The sequence below is a fragment of the Propithecus coquereli genome, unplaced genomic scaffold (genome assembly GCF_000956105.1).
Source record: "Propithecus coquereli isolate 6110/MARCELLA unplaced genomic scaffold, Pcoq_1.0 Scaffold544, whole genome shotgun sequence".
Taxonomy (NCBI): Eukaryota; Metazoa; Chordata; class Mammalia; order Primates; family Indriidae; genus Propithecus; species Propithecus coquereli.
In genome coordinates this window covers 1098851-1115959 of record NW_012151330.1, presented here as the reverse complement: position 1 = coordinate 1115959, position 17109 = coordinate 1098851, and the positions used below count along the sequence as shown (strand labels likewise).

Below are 17109 nucleotides of genomic sequence, written 5' to 3'. Positions count from 1 at the left end.
GGGCTCGGGGCGCTCGGCGCACATCCTCCCGGCGGCTCGCTCCGGCTCGGACTGAGCGCCCGGCGCTGAGCTCACGCCGCCGCCGCGCCGCCCCGCCCCGCGCCGGCCCCGCCCCCGCGCTGTTTGTTGCCGTGCGTCCGCCTCAGCCCGAGCGCCGGCCAAGAATGTGACCCGCTCCCCGCCGCGCTCTTCCAGGAACGCGCGCTCCCCGCCCGGCTTCGGCCGCGCTCGGCTCCGCTCGGCCGGGGTTCGGCTGCTCTCGGCTCCGCCCACCCGCGACTCGGCCTCGCTCGGCCCGAGACTCGGCCCCGCTCGGCCGCGCTCGGCCCACGATTCGGCTCCGCTCGGCCTCGCTCGGCCCCGCCCGCCCGAAGGCTGCTCGGCGGAGGCGGCGGCGGCGGCGCCCGGGGCCCCCCTTCCGGCCGAGGCCGTTTCCTGCGCGGCTGGGAAGGCGCCCGTCCCGCCGCCGCTGGGGCCCAGAAACCCACAGGGCCCCGCCACAACCGCAGACCAGCCGAGGGGCGGGTCCGCGCGACGGGGAGGCCTGGCCACAGCCCCGGGGTCCTCCCGGCAGGACAGCGCAGCGCCAGGAAACCCCAGACACACCTGGGCTCCCGCCCCTGGGGACGCCAGGGCTATCTGAGAGCCCCTTTCCGAGGGCGACGCCGCACGACCCACGTGGGCTGCCACACACGTTAGAATGGCAACACTCAGGGACCCACCCTCGACACAGACCCCATGCAGCATGACGGGAACCCCCACGGGGTGCAGGAGAGACCCCGGCCCGGGCCGGACGGGCAGGCTGCACCGACCACCGACCACACGCCCGCAGCAGCGCCCGCCCGCCAGCCGGCGCGGGACCCTCCTCATCTCGCGGGTGAGGGCTTCTGGCCTAGGGCGGATAGCCATGCCATTGCGACCTGTCCTGAGTGCCCCAGCCCGTGGGACCCTCGCCCTGCAACATGCAACCTGCAGGGCCAGGGAACCGCTTACACGTCCCTTGGGTCGCGGCCACACGAGACACCCATCTGTCCCTGCGCACACCGGCTGTGTTGTGGAAGAGAGGCAAGCCAGGAAGGGCGGGGGGGGGAGCAGACCAGGGGCCCCGGAACTGGACAGTCTGGCCAGGCCTTCCCGCCGAGGTGCAGCCTGGAGAAGGCAGCGTTCCACAGAGGCCTGGGAGTGGGAATTCAAAATCGGGAACAGTGCTAGCCATGCTCAACCTGAGGCAGAGGCACAGCCCAGCAACGCTGGGCAGTGCGCCTTTTCCCCAGGGGACAAGGGTGCCCACACTGGCGTGCTGAGAGAGCCATGCCCACTTCAGCTGTGACCTGTTCCTCCCCTCCCCAGTAGAGGCCGGAACCACCCAAACCAGCACTCCTGGGGCACAACTTCTGCTCTGGGGAGCTGCCAGGCATCTGTGCAGGCCTTGGTCGCAGGGGCAAGTGACCCTAGGGACAGGCTTGGGAATCAGGGTGCAGGGCGCTGTGAGCCCTCCCTCTGCTGCAGGGGACAGGTTGTCCTCGTGGTCGCCACCCTGCGTCCTTCCCGTTCTATCCAGCAGAGACCCCACCACGCAGCTTCTCTACGTGCTCACACGTAAGAAAACTGGGTACGAAGATGTTTCCTTAAAATGGATATTTAAAAAACAAAGAAAAGGGACTTCTTATTTGTCTTCATGGAGTTGGTTTTGTTGGCCCACATTTTAGACCAAAAAAACAGTTAATGTTGCACTTGCGAGAGTCATTTCCTTCCATTTGGATTTGAATTCTGTAAAACTCGGGCAAATTGTGAGCCGAAGAAGGTGGCCACAGGGCCCAGCCTGAGGGCCTGCCGGGAAGCGTCTCCAGTCAAGTGAGGAATTCCTCCTGCTGCTCCCCAGGATGAGCAGCAGCTCTGGGCAGGGCCTGGAACCTGGGCGCCCAATAGGCAGTGCCCGTCAGACGCTCTGCTGGGCCCAGGCCAGGGGCCAACACTCTTCCCAAGCCACAGAGTCCCAGAGCAGCAGCCATGCGCACACCTGGGGTGAAGGGCCTGGGGTCAGGAGGGGTGGGGGGATCAGGCGTGGGGGGAAGGGCCCTGAGAAGCAGGGAAGGTCTCAAGCTGGCCTCTGAAGCTCCCTCTGCCTTCGGTAGACTTCAAGGCCTGCCTATCACCCCCAAGATGAGGTGTTTCCAGAGCAGCCCACCCCCCACCCCACCAAGGTTCAGGGTGGCTGTGCCTAGAGGGAACCCTGAGGGGGGGCTCCCACCTGCTGGCCTTCCTCCAGCCCATCCCCGAAGCTGCTCTGGCCAGTCACCCACTCAGGCCACCATGCCAGTAGGTAGAGGGTCCAGGCTGTGGAAACAGCCCAGTCATGCAGCGGGGCACACTGGGCATGGTGCCTGCCCAGAGGAGCTCCAGCACGCAGGTGGGCGCAGGGCCCCCTGCACTAGGCCTCCAGCTCACTCCCTGATCCCTGCCACACTTTTGTCCCCTCACTGAATAAGCTCCTACTAGTGCAGACGCTGAGACGGGGGAAGAAACCAAGTTCTGCCCCCTGCATCCCCATCCTGTGAGAGTTGACAATGCACTGTGAGGTCAGACCACCAGCCAGCCAGACAGACAGGCAGCTTCCGGCTGCAGACCAGCTCAGCTCCACCCTGCCCTCCTCCCTGGGAAGCAGAGGAAAAGCCCGGTGGCAGCCAGGCACAAACTGCCATTGTTAGGAATGTGTGAAGTTACTGTAAAAAAAAAAAAAAAACTTTAAATTTGAAAAAAATTACTCAAGTAATATAAGCTTGTAAAAATTTAGAAGAGAATTTTGTCTTACCTTGGGTTCCGCCAAAAGTAGGCCCTCAGAAAAAGATTTGAGTGCAAGTAGTTTACACGGGAGGCAACCCCCAGGAGTGCGGCTGCAAAGCCTCCTCCCTCCTCCCTGGGCACCTGGAGCAGAGTCCTTGGGGAGCCCAGAGGAGTGAGGGACCTCCACAGGGGCAGGGAGATCGATTATGTTGGGCGGATCAACCAAATAAGAAAATGCGTCACGGCTAACAACAGCGATTTCTCACTGTCAGAGATGGGAATTTAAAATATGGCAAGGGAAAAATGAACCAGGTGGTGTTGGATGGAAATTATCAATACCTGCGTGATCTCATACACATCAATATTTATAAACGAAACTCCTGATGTAAATGTGTGTTTGTACGAACACCCCTACATCCCTACTCTGTCCTCTGAGAGGAAGGACACCCCAACTGCAGTGAGCACACCAGGAACCCTGATTGTGACTTCTAATCTCCACTCTCTGAAAGGAACCAGCGTTCTCTGGAGAAACGGCTGAGCCCAGGGCCGGAGAGAGGACACGATGAGAAACAGGGAATGACAGAGGTGGGGAAAGGGTGAGGAGCCGGGGGAAAGGGGCTCCCACGGGCCAAACCAAACACAGGAATGACACTCACAGATGGTCCTAACAGTAATGGATCATGACCATAGAGTAGAACAGGAAACCATGAGTCCATACATGTTTTAGTATTTATTAAAATAAATATCACGTCAGGGTCAAGTATGGTTGTTTTGTAGGTAGGGGTAACATTAAGCTCGTCTCTACAAAAAAATAGAAAAATTAGCTGGGCGTGGTGTCTCACACCTGTGGTCCCAGCCACTCGGGAGGCTGAGGCAGGAGGATCGCTTGAGCCCAGGAGTTTGAGGCTGCAGTCAGCTGTGATGACACCACTGCACTCTAGCCAGGGTGACAGACTGAGGCACTGTCTCAGATAAAAAATAAACAAGTATATTAATGAGCTGAAAGTTTGAAGAGAACAATTTTCATAGTTTGAAAGTCTCTCCCCATAAAATGCTTATTGTCACAAAGGGAAAGAAAAGTAAGTTCCTGGTGGAGAGTCTGGCAGACACCGCCTTAACCGAGCGATCACAGTGGACCCTCTGGAAACTGGGTCGACGGGACTACCGCACCACCTGCGGGGTGGGATGGGCAGACCTCGGGGGCACATCTGTGACTTTCCTGCCAAAGAGGCACAACTGACATGACAGGGACAGGCCTCAGACGAACACACGCGGAGGGACTGTCCAAAGGCATCAGGGTCACAGTGGTTAGGGGAAGGCTGAGGAGTGTTCCGGACTGAAAAGCCTAAAAAGACACGATGACACCTCGGTGCAATGTGGGTCCCGGGCTGGATTTCGTCACTGCAGGGGACATTATTGGGACAATGGGAAAGCCCCGCATGGGGTGTGAATCCTAGTCGTCCCTGCCTGGGATGGTCGTATCGGGGTGCCTGAAAGAGTGTCCTTGATTTGGGGTGTGGCGGAGCACCATGTTGGCAACTAACTCTCAATGCTTCAGGGAAAACAGTTCCTGTACTATTCTTGCAACTCTTCTGTAAGCTTTAGATTGTGTCAAAATACAAATTTTATTTTTAAAAATGTTAGGAGGAGGAAGGAGGCATGAATTCTCCATTTGGTCCAGCTGAGGCTGTTGAAAGCGCTGCCGTGGGGCAGCGAGAAGGTGAGGCCCGAGGCACAGACAGGACTGCACAGCCTGTGCCGCGCCTCCCGCCAGGGCAGCACGGGCTCCCCTTCTACTCCAGGCACAAACACGTGCCGGATAAAATGGATATGCTTTTTAAATGTTCTATAGAAACGCACAAGGAAGGAGGCTCTGCAGAGCTAGAAATGAAGATGCAACTCGAGCCACAGTAGTGAGCAAGAGTGGAGACCGACCAGCCAACGTGAGGTTTAGGTTTCGGCTCATGTCCACTGAGGGCTGGTAGTTTAGGCCAGCATGGGACAGAGTTACAGTCACAGCCCTTTCTGAAATGGGGTCTGGAATTGGGCTTCCATCATGACCAGAGCTAAGAAGGGGGCCGGGTGCAGTGGCACACACCTGTAATCCTAGCACTCTAGGAGGCCAAGCTGGCAGGATCACTAGAGGTCAGGAGTTTGAGACCAACCTGAGCAAGAGCGAGACCCTCTCTCTACCAAAAATAGAAAAAATTAGCCGGGCATGGTGGCGCACGCCTGTAGTCTGAGCTGCTCGGGAGGCTGAGGTAGGAGGACCACTTGAACCCAGGAGTTTGAGGTTGCTGTGAGCTAAGCTGATGCCACAGCACTCTAGCCCAGGTGACACAGCAAGACTCTATCTCAAAGAAAAAAAGAGAAGGGGATGTCCATTCAGTCCATGAAGGAGACAAAAAACTGCCCACCAGCCTGGACATGGAGCCCAGACAGCACCCAGCCCAGACAGAGAGAGAAGGACAAAGGCTCCGGGAAAACGTGGAGCCAGTGGAATACAGGACTCGCTGGGATCGAACACTGCGTGAAGGGCTTGCTGGAAGATGTAGGTCGGTTAGCTGTAGCCACAGAGAAAACTCAGCAGTTGAAAAAAGGAAGCAAAGCAAACACTAACTCCAGGAAAAACAAAGAGCAAATCTAAGCAGAGTTCACTACGTGGCTCAGCAGTGAATAATATTTACGTGGTTATAACAGTGTCAACAACTTAACCAAAAATGATGAAATGGCTCATTTGGGAAGACAGAAGAGGAGAAGGCAGGATGGGCGGAAGGTGCTGGGTAAGAGCTAAGCCCGCCTTCTCCAGTAATGGCTCACCATGGAGAAAACCGCGGAACCAAGAAGAAGCAGCAGGAGCACGGCGGAAAGCACTGAACCTGGTGTCCCTGGTGTACCGGGCCAAGGGACAGGGGTGGTGGGGAAGCTGGGTGAGTCCTGCAGACATATTGAAACCGTCCTAACTTTTTGGGCTCTTTTTATTTCTCTTATCTATATATCTGTATTTCTTTGGTAAAAATTAAAATAAACAAACTAGAACTCTCAACTAAAAATAAATAACAAAGAATAATGAGTTCACATTCCCATCAAAAAACACCACCATCTGGGACATTACAGAACACACTTTGAATAAGTCATCGATTAAAGAAGGAATCAAAATGGAAATCACAAAATGTTTTAAACTGAATGATAAGGAAAACCCTGTCAATCAGAATTCCTGGATGTAGCTGATGTGGTACTTAGAATTTTATAGCCTGCAGTTCCTATATCGTAAAGCAAGAAAGTGGTTTCTGCCAAGTGAAGAAACTACAGATATTTTTAATTTTCTTCTTTGTGTTGACCTGTGTTTTCTAGTTTTTCAAAGCAGCTGCTTTCAGTTTTGTCGACCTTCCCTGTTTCTTTCTGGGCTATTCTGGCAGGAACGTACCCCCAAAAGGAGCATCTGCACAGCCCACAGACAGCTACTTGTCCCAGGCGGCCTCAGGCGTTATCTGCTCCCCTGGGGTGGTCCTGGAGCCAGGACCTGCGCAGGTCCGGGGGCCCAGCATCCAGCACACAGCCAAGACTTGCCTCTTAGGGTCGACTGAGGTGACACACGGACTCGCTAATCAGAGTGCCTGCCTGTGGATGTGCCTATGGACAGTCCTGCCCTTGTGGCCATTGGGGACCAGAGGGTGGGCCAGCACACTGCCGCAGGGGCTGCTCGGGTGGTGGGCTGACCACCTCATCGGGCACTGTGCCCCCTCCTGTCCACTCCCACCATGGGCAGGCCTGGCCTCAGCTGCTGGATGAAGTCCGGTGGGGCAACCAACAAGGAGCTGCCCGCCCCTGACAGCCTGGGCAGAGCATCGGGCATCCCTGGAGCCAGGTGGTCGCCCAACCCCACCTCTGGGCCCACACCCAGGGTGCAGTGGGTCTGCCCCAGGCTCCAGGCTGGGAAGGCAAAGCTGGCTCTGGGATTCCTTCCCCTGCAGGGGACCACTGCCCAGCCCCTGCTCAGCGGCACAGGGGACCTCAGAGGCCGAGGGTGCAGTAGCAGGAGGAATGAGCGGGAATGAGGGAGGGGCACATAGGCCTCAGCCTGCCCGGGGCTGCCACCCCTCACATGCCTCGGCCTGGCTCTGGGGATGTGTCCACAGCCTGTGGACAGCAGGCGGGACACTGTGGCAAGGCCCATTCTGGAGGAACTGTGTGCTGAGCCGAGGACAGCCTGCCCTGCGGCCCCATCCCCGCCCACTGGACCCTGTCCCCCAAAGCATCCTGTGCTGCCCCAGAATGTGCACGATGCTGGCACGGCCGCCTGGGGCTCCAGCCACGCCACACCGGTCACAGGGTGGCCGCCTCATGCTCCTGCCTGCAGCACTTCGCTGGGCCCAGGGCCCCAAGGCCAGAAAGATCACGTGTAAAGCATGGGGGTGGGGCCACGCACTGGGGGGTGCAGGGGGAGCCGGGGACCTGGGGACCTGGGCATCGTGCCGTCCTTTCACCCAGCACACAGTGCTGAGCATCCTGGGTGGGCGCAGGGGACACTCGGGGACAGAACGGCACCATCCTGGCCCCGGGAAGCTTTTGGCACCTCCCAGACAGGGGTGCTGCTCTACTCCCCTAAGCCTCCCAGGGCCAAGGCCATGACCCTGCTAGTGACAACAGGGGGGGTCGCCAGCACCAAGGCAGCCCTGACACCTGGCTTGTTTCACCCTCCCGGGGGGGCTGCTGCCCTCCCAAGGCCTAGCCCCGACCACCCTCCCGCAGGCCAGTGACCCAGACCCCGGAGCTCCCTTCACTCTGCGCTGTGGCTGCCCCTTCCCTGCCAGGGCTCGGCTGGCTGCCGCGGGAACGGTGAGCACACCCTCATCAGATCTTCACGCACAGACAAATGGCCGAAGTGCCCAGTCCAGGCTTCCTCGCTGGTGGGGACGGCTGTCCACAGGCCAGGCGGCCCATCCACACAGTGTTTGAAGAGGTGGCTCCCATGGGGATGAGGACACTGCCCCCACAGCCTCCCTGCAGCCCCTTCCCCTCTCTGGACCTGGGAGGGACGGTGGCAGCCTTTTCTCACGCCAGTCTTGCGTGTGCCCCGGGGTCTGGGCCTGCCGCAGACCAGAGGGGGATGCTGCACACGCTCCAGGTGGAGGTGGAGGTGGAGGTGGAGGTGGAGGTGGAGGGGGGGCTGGGGTGGGGCCAGAGCCCCGCAAGGGGAGAGAGGAAGGGGAGGCCGGGCAGCCAGAGCCATCCTCAGAGGCAGCATCCGGCCTTGCCAGCCTCCGTGTCAGGTGGGGCAGAAAGGCAGTTGGTGCTGCATGGAGGGGGCGCTGTGCCCCCCACCCCTCGGAGGCTCCCAGAGCTGCTCCCAAGAGGGGCTTGGGCAACTTAGGAGGAGTCTCTGACGCCAGGTCCTGCCGGCACCTGGCCGGCTGGGGAGCAGGGTGGACCCAGGCACATATGTGGAGAGCAACCCGCCGTGCCCTGCACCCCGGCACGTCCACGCAGAGCCCTGCTGCCTCCCAGGCTCCTCCGCAGCCCCTCCCCGCCGTGCCCACGGTGAGGACCCAGGCTGTGCACGCGTCTTGCACCCTGCCTGGCCCAGCGGCCCCTCCTGCGCCGCCTGGGCCCCTCTCCCCCAGGCAGGGCCCGGCTGGCTCCTCGTAAATCTGAGGCACTGGTTTCCCGAGCAGGCCCCGCCCGCCCGTGCCGTCATTTCTGGCAGGCCTCTGCGTGAGCTCACTGTTACATAAGGCATGTGAGCTATTTCGCGGGGCTTCATTTCCACCGCAAGCCAAGGGAGGTCTGGGCGTGAGAGACCCCGGGGCCCCCGCCCTGTGTGCAGGAAGGGCTGCCCCGAGAACACTGGCATCCGCAGCAGAGGAAGGAGCAGTGGGCAGAGACCCAGCCCCAGCAGGCCTCGGGCACAAAGAGGGGAAGGGGCTCCCAGGCTGCTGAGGAGGGCGTCTGCTGCTGTGGCATCACCCACCTGGGATGGGCTTTCCTCCCCCTCCCGGCTGGAGTCGCCCGGGATTGGCACCCCGCCCCCGCCCCGTGCTCCTGGCCCATCTGAGGGCACCCGGGTCGTCCTCAGGCCCTGAGCTGGAGGACGTTTCGGCCAGAACTTGCACTCTTGGCAAGAAAAAGAACTACATTTCACGTTGGTTGGAGCAGAGGTTCCCCCTCCGGCTTACGAAGTGCCTGCCTGGGAGAGAGGAGCCTCCACGGTGCTGGGACAGCAGTTTCCTGGAGGTGGCACCAGCCCAGGGAGCCCCTTGCAGCTGCAGGGGTCCTCTGAGGACTTGGTCATCTGGAGAGAGCAGCCCAGAGCCCCCGGACCTCCTGCTCTGTGGTCTAGGACTGAGGGGGGCCCATGAGGACACAGGGGACCCCCCCCCCGGGGACGCAGCAGAGGGGACACGCAGATAGTATGTGCTGGGCATTTCTAGGAACCAAGCCCTCTCCTGGCCTGGTCCAAGCCCAGGAGGAGCAGGACGGGCCACCTCCTGGCCTGGAAGGAAAATCCGGGCAAGGAACCACCCCAAGGGGGAGGGCTCGGGGGGAGAGGTTTTCTCGTGAGCCCTTCCCTTCCCGGCTCCAAAATCAGGGCAGGAAAAGAGCATCTAGGCCCCAGCGGCAAGAACTTGGGCTCTGTGCCCTCCTGCCCCACCAGAGGCCACCGGAGCCCGGAGTTCCGGCCTGGACAGGCCTGGGAAGCCCAGCACCCCACAGGCCGGGCCACACGCTTCCCCTTTCCAAGGAAGGAAAAGTCCCCGCGGAGCTGGGCTGGGCATCCACAGGCTCCCCCGTCTAGTGGAAAGGGATGTGCTTGCAGACGCCTCCTGCCGGGAGCCCATCACCCATGACACACCCTGCATGGAGACAAAGCTCCCGGTGGCGGCAGGGACACACCACGGAACCGCGAGTACCGTGTGGGTGGCAGAGAGCCAGCAGCACTGAGCGGCCCCCTCCCGCCAGACTCCCAGCCCAGGGCCCTGTGTCCTCCATGAGCAAAAGAACATGTATTCCTCTCTTTTCAGACTCGGGTTCTTGGAACTCACACCCTCTTGGGTTTGCTATTTTTACCCACCCTGAGCCTTCCCGTCTCCATGGCGACGCCTCCAAACAGCAGATTCCAGGCGGCAATGACGTCACCTCTCCCTTTCCTGCCGCCCAGGCCTGGAGACCGCCTGGGCCAAGGGGCTGAGACTTCCCTGGGCCCCTCCTGTAACCCCAGCACTCCCTCAAGCTGACACCCCAAGGTCTGGGGGCCACCGTGGGGCCTCTCCTAACTCTGGCTCTCCTGGGGGTCAGGCCCCTTGGGGGCAGCATTGGTCCTTCTCTCTGCCCCTTGGAGCAGAAGCAGCCATCCTTCCACTTGGGGTCCCTGCCATGCCGATTGCCCTGCAGGCCCTGGTGGCTGGGGAGGATGGGGCAGCAACCTGCTGGGCCTGGGAAGCTCCCTGCGGCCCTCGCATCAGAAGCTCATTCCCAAGAGGGACAGTGACTGTGGCAGGGGCCCGAGGAGGCTGCGGACACAGCTGGGGCTGGGTATGGCTAGGGTTAGCCTATGGAATGGGCTCAGGTGCCGGCTATGGTGCCCAAGGGCATCCAGCCCCCTCTGGAGGTGGTCAGAGTGCCTTGGCCCCAGGTCCAGGCCTGATCCAGGCTGCATGGCTCCAGGGCCCTAGCCTGGGCAAGGCCATCTCTGTAGGGCCCCACCCCACACCTTGGCCTTGCTCAGGCAGCTGGAGTGAAGGCTGCCATCCCCATGCCACACACCTGCAGTAGACCCCAGCCTGTCTGGGACCACACTTCACCCAGGTGTCCCTGCAATGCCAGACTGAGATCTGCCCTTAGCCCTGAGGATGGGGACACCCAGGGCTGGGCGGCCACCTGTGCCCAGGATAGGTAGAGGATGGACCACCTGCTCCCTGGATCGCCCTTGGGGAAGAGAACCCCACCCCTGGCTGCTCATTTTGCTGTGGACTCAGACGTTTTCAGAAATTACCAGCAGTCTTAGCAGTGCCTCCTAGGGTACACAAGTACTGCTGGGAAAGCTCTGCACCCTTGAGTGGCCAAGAGAAGCCCCAAGGAACGAGCCCCACCCAGTCCCTGGGCTCCCTGAGACCTGCCACCTCGCCTGGTGGGGGGATTCTGTTGCCTAAGCAGGGCCCATGGTTAAGTCAGCCCCAGCCCCACCCCCACCTGGCCTCGACCCCAAAGCAGGCAGCCAGGTAGGAGGGCAGGGTGTGGGGTGAAGGAGGAGGGGGCCCACAGGGCTGGGGAAATGGGGGGTGGAGCCCCTAGCACGAGCTGGGCAAGAGTCAAGGCCATAATCTGTCCTCCAGCACCCCAGGTTGGCTGCCATCTCTGCTCCCAGAGACGGTACTGAAAGAAGGTGGTTCCGAGGCTCACATTCCTTCCCTCCTGCTTGATTTCGGGTATGAAGTCCCAGCTCGCCTCTGACGTCGGCAGGCACGCTCGCAGGTCTGCACACGAAGCGGGCAGAACCCGCAGACGCCGTCACACACACAGCGTGCAGAGAGCACGGCCAGTAGCTGGGCCGCAGGGGGCCTTTCCAGCCAGCCTCGCCCCAAGGAGGCCCCTGTCCCAGGCTGTGTCCCGGGTGTGAAGGGCTGGGAGGAGAGCCCTGGAGAGAGGGCCCAGCGGGATGGAGGCCCTCGGAGCGCTTGTCGGCCCGGGCCAGGTGGTCTACTCCCCGAAGTGGATGTGGCTAGAAGGGGGAGGTGGACATGGCACATCCGGCTTAGCGCCTCGTCCTGCACGCTGTCTGGTCGGAAGGCAGGACGCAGCCTTCGCGGGAGGCCTAAGGTCTGAGCTCTGGTCGGCCAGACACGTCCTGCCCAGGCCAGGGGCTGCGGCCCTGAGGGCTGGTGGTGGGTGAGCGTGGGCTTGGTCTGTCCGCCGTGCTCGTCGGGGCCAAGCGGAAAGGAGTTCCTGTCCTCAAGAGCTCACGGTCTCACGGCAGGCCGCGAAAAAGTTCCCAAATATTCCGTGTCGCACAGGGGCCCACGCTCTTAGGAGGAACAGACCACGGTGAGACAGGTGGGCGCTGAGTCGGGGTCTCCCTGCGGTCCGTCTGAGCCAAGCCCCCCCGTGAGCAGGGCGGAGCATTGCAGGCAGGGACCGGCCAGGGCAAAGGCCCGGGCGGGCTGTGCTCCGTCCCTGCAGAGCCCACGCAGGGGTGGAGGACGGGCCGGCGAGAGGAGTGAGGGGTGGCGAGAGGGTGGGCACTGCTCTGAGCCCAGGAGACCCCAAAGCCACAGCCCATTGATGATGGCCATGGCGGAGCGGCCACTGGGTGGGGTGAGTGGGGCCGGGCCCCGCGTCCCGCCAGCCCTGGGGGCTCCCCCGAGGGACCTGAGTGAGCAGCGCCCCGAGCCCTCCACTTCCCTGCTGGGAAAACTGAGGGCCAGATAAAAGGAATCGATTCGAAACAGACGAGGCTATTTTCCTGAACATTTTGTTCCCAGTCCCGCCCCCAGCCTGGCACAGGGCTGGAGTGAGTGGCGGAGGGGAGGGCCCTCGCCTGGCCCGGCCCACCCTGCCCAGGGCCCCGCTGCCCACAGCCCTGCCCACTCGGGCTGCGGCAGGGCCTTAGGTAAACAGGCATATCCGTGGCTTCGAGAGACATTGGAGGGACCCAGAATGGGCTCAGGGTGCCTGGGCAGCTGCAGGCCTGGCATCCCCTCCGCGCTCGGTCCACCCCCAGGCCCAGCGCTGCCCAGCGGGCTCCGTCGCCATGAGTAATATTTAACTTGGAAAGGCTCACGGACAACTGCAGGGGAGAAGTTAACAACAAGTTTGGATTGTGGTCTGCTTGCCAGGAGGGGAGGAGGAGAGGGAGGGAGGGAGGGAGGGAGGGAGGGGAGAGGGCAAAGTTGAGAGGGAGAAAGGAGGCCAGGAGGTGGCCAGGGGACAGTCAGGCCTGAGACCCCAGGAAGCCTGGGCCTAGGGCCAGACGACTGCCACACCCAGGAGCTGCAGCTCTGAGGCCAATCGGCCGGCTGGCAGACACTTGGGCTGAGTCCCCAAGCCTCAGTTTCCCCTGCAGGCACAACCCTGGGTCGAGTCCTGGAATCCAGCTCTGGGCAGGGAACACACACACACACACACACACACACACACACACACACACACACACACACACACGGGTGTTAGCAAACAGCCCTGCCTGCAGCTTTGGGGCCTCAACCCAAGGCCGGAAAAATCCAGGAGGCTGAAGCAGGGATGAGGTCCCGCCCAGCGGGTGGGGGAGGGCGGGGCTGGGCCAGACAGGGCTCTCCCCAAACACAGGCCTCCCAGGGCATCGGCTCCTGCAGGGTTCACCGCTATGTGCCTGGCTGGGCCGTGCTCTGGCCAGTGTGCCCTTGTCCCCTGTAGGAAACACAGCCACGCCTGGGCGGCATCCGCCCCATTGGGCATCTCCAGCACCTGCCAGGCACGGTGCATGTATTCCCGAAACATGCAACACACCGCCAGGTGGGCAGGCGCCCTGAGAGCGCAGAGAGGGGAGCACACTGGTGGGGGTCGGGAGCGCTGTCTCCCACCTCCATCCCCGACTCCCCAGATGTCCTGGGAGCAGCCCCTGTCCCGACCCAGCAGGCTCAGTTTCCCGCCCAGAAAAGAGAGTGGCTTCCACTATCTTCCGGCCCCTCCCAGCTCCAGGTGCCCACCAGACCGCACCTGAGAAGGCCGAAGGATCATGGCAGAGAGCCTCGCTCTAAGGACCAAGAGATGGAGACACCTGGGTCCCTCTGCCACCTGAGGCCTGCCCGGTCCCCCCACTAGGACACAGCTCTGCAGGCAGCCCCTGAGCCCGTGGCCCCGGATCCATCAGGCCAGGCAAAAGTCATGCCCACCCCTCACCAACTCACCTGCAAGCCGGAATGGAGAGCATCCCAGTGTCCAGACGAATGTGTGCTTTCGCAGAGGACAATGCTAATGCACGCCAGCACTTACCTGTGGGTTTTCCTGATTTGCTCTTGGGCACAAGAGTCTACCTTCCTCCTGGATTGGGGGGCATATTGTCTGCCCTCGAGGAAGGGCAGGGCTGCTCTATGGGAAGCTGAGTGGGACCCGGGCCCAGGAGCTGGGGCGTGGGGTCCTCGGCCGGGGGAGGGGACACTCTGGGCTCCCAGAGCCTCAGGCTCACGGAATCACACCCACTTGGTGGAACATGCTCGGGGTGAACCCACTCCCACTTCTGCTCTCTGTCTCTGCAACTGTCGTTTCACTAAAGTTAAACTGTTGCATTGTGAACTTCCCAGCCCTGGGGACCGGTGGCTTCCTGTCACAGCTTTCCAATTCACGACCCCACAAAAATGAAGCTTCGAAGCTTCGTGGGCTTGGCGAAGGGCCCAGGCCGAGTAGGGCTATCCCCCCGAGAGGTGCCTTTGATTGGAGCCATGCGGTGCTGCAGGAGACTCCGGGGGACCCCAGATTCCGGCCCCTAGAGACAGGGGCTCCAGGACAGGACACTCTCATGGCCGCTTTTCCTCCCTCACAGGGCTTCTCAAGGGAAAAGCAGCCACTGCTCACCTTCCCCACAGCTCAGGTGAGGAGTCTGGGAAGTGAATTGACAGGAAAGGCTCTGCCCTCGGCCCCCACCGCACGACACGCATTTGACGAAAGCACCCTGGTCCAGGGACACCTGCTCCCACCCGGAGTGTGACCGGCAGAGCACCTGCAAGTCCACCCTGGGGTCCCCTCCCCTGAGCCTGGGCTCTCAGGTCAGGCAGGAAAGGGATGAGACTCAGGCCTGCGGCCTCTCTCCCCTGCAGGACAGAGTTTCCCAGGTGTGAGGACAGGTGAGCACAGGAGGCCGGGGCAGGTGGGGGCCTCCTTCTGCCCTTCACAGCGACCTGCTGGCATTTTGGGGGACAGTCAAGGAGAGACTCGATGGCATGGCCACCACGCGGCAGAAAGTGTCCATAGGGAGGACACGGCGACCAGGCGGAGGCAGGAGTCGCTCGTCCTTGGAGCCCCCAGCCGAGGCCGTGGTGCTGAGCATTGTGCGGGCCCGCGGGAGCCGTGTTCTGCTATGGAACGCGCGCCGGGCCGCAGAGCGGGTGTGGGCAGCGCGCGGATTCCACGCTGCGGCTAAAGCAAGTACCTGACAGTTGACACTGATTTCCCGCCGCTCCACCTTCCACCTTCCACCACCTTCCACGCGACTGCGGCAAATATGAACCACCTCTGCCGGGCACGTCCGACTTGGAAGTCGCAGAACCCGTGGGACCTGGAGGAAATTCCAGCCGCAGTCGCAGGGACTGCTGGGCTACGGGGGGAAGGGACAGGGCGCCTGGGGGCGGCCCCTGTGCAGGGACGTGGGCTCTCAGGACAGAGAATGGGGGGTGTGCCCGGGAGGGGCAGGGGTGGGGGGAGTGACCAGGAGAGGAGGGGTGTGGGGGGGGCCCTCGGAGGAGGGTCCGGAGACAGACACAGGCTGGGGGTGTGAGCGCAGGTCAGAGGGAGGGTGAGTCAGGGCAGCCGGAAACCTGACCAGCAAATCAGGGCAGCGGCGCAGGCGACGGTGGGGAACGGCTGGCTGAGGCCTGGTGGACCCCATCTGGAAGGGTGTCAGAGCCAGTTCCATACAAGCCCCTCAACCCGCTGGTCCCGGAAGCGCTGGGCGGCCCAGACGAGGGCAGCTGGGAGGAACCCACCCCAGCTGACATCCTGCCCTGCACCCGCCGCTCCTGGACACTCAGGCCCTGGCCTCGGGGCCCAGGCCGAAGCCCTGATCTCCAGCTCCCTGCCCACCCTGCCTCCGGGCTTTTTCCTGGTTGTCTCACCCTCTCCAACAGATTCTGTCATTGTGTGAAGAGAAGCTACTATTTGCTGACCGACCCCAGGGCGCGTGCCAGGAGTCAGAGCCTTCAAGGAGGTGGTGAGGAGAGTGAGGGCAGCCCTGCTGCTGCCACTCCGTTCAGCACGCAGGCTGCAGCCAGAGCCAGGCACGGCCTGCCGGTGCTGGCAGGACAAGCAGTGCACCAGGCACCCAGGCCTGAGGATGCCGGGGGGACACTGGCCACACTCACGGGCTGCGGAGTTGGTGGACCCTGGCAGTTGTGGTTGCTGGCTATCGGCCTTGGGTGGCCGTCTGCGGAAGATGACAAGGGGTGGGTGTGTGGGCATGGCGCCCCTTTCCCTGCGGCCTCCCGGGCTGGAGAAGCCACCCCCGGGGGGTTCAGAGAGCCAGGTACTTACTTCACTCCCCGACCGCTGACCTGCAGTGGGGAGTCACCGAGTGCCACCAGGGCAGTAAGGCCACCAGGAGGCAGTAGCAGGGAAAGCCAGGGTTCACATCCCGCTTGGCCACTCCCTGTCACGTGGCCTCTGACAAGTGGACGATGCCCTGGGCCGTGGTTGGCCTGTCTGTAAGTGGGGCTGGGCAGCAGCACCTCCATCACAGGGTTGGCGTGGGGTGCACAGGCTGGGCCCCTGGAAGGAAGCAGCGTCGTGCGGGGAGACCACACAGGCGTGAGGCCCAAGGCACGGCTCCAGGGCTGCCCAAGGGACAGGGCATTTGGGAGGCAGTTCAGAGAGGACAGGTCCAGCCTGCAGCCTGGCATCTCCCGCCTGCTCGGGTGCGTGTGGGCTGCATTGCCCGGGACTGCTCCCACCTCCGCCCGAGACAGGGCCCTGGGGGCACGGCCGGCTCCAGAGCTGGGAGGTGAGGGGCTGCTCAGACCCCAGCTGTCTGTCCTCCCTAAAGGGCTGGACAGGTCAGTGCCAGGCTGCTCTGAGAGATCAAGCATGCTGGACTGAGCTGGCCGCAGCAAGGGTGATCCACGCAGGTGGCCCAGCTCAGCTGCGCCAGGCCTCGGGGGAGATGTCAGAAGAGTCTGGCCAAGAGAAGGAGAAGCCTGTGCTGAAAGAAGAGGTGGCAGGAGAGGGATGGTGGCTGGTCTCAGTGGCCCCAGGTGCCGTGGGCAGCTGTCCCACCTGCTGTAGGGGTGGGGAACCTGCGGCCTCAAGGCCACGTGTGGCCTCTAGATCCCCAAGTGCAGCCCCTCGGCCGATCCAAACTTCACAGAGCAAATCCCTGTATTGAAAGGATTTGTTCTGTAAAATTTGGATTCAGTCAAGAGGCCGCACTCAGGGGATCCAGGAGGCCACGTGTGGCCCCGAGGCCGCAGGTTCCCCACCCCTGGGCCAGGCCTGATCCGGCTGCTCCTTGGCCCCTGGGGCTGCAGGTGGGTGGCGGCATGAGGCCTGCTGAGAGGTTCAGCTGGGCATCCTGGGCTGAGGTTGCCAGGCCGTGGGGGAGGGCACGAGGAGAAGGGGAGCCCCCAGCCCAGTGTCCTCACCAGC

The 17109-nt window shown here is 62.1% G+C and overlaps 1 protein-coding gene across 1 annotated transcript; it reads left to right on the top strand.

The window, feature by feature from the left end:
- Positions 1–7068: 7068 nt before the first annotated feature.
- Positions 7069–10019, top strand: LOC105820915. The gene is given in 6 exon segments (XM_012657483.1): positions 7069–7186; positions 9009–9118; positions 9216–9297; positions 9300–9333; positions 9440–9535; positions 9944–10019. Coding segments are annotated over 6 exon segments (516 nt in total).
- The last annotated feature ends 7090 nt before the right edge of the window (positions 10020–17109 follow it).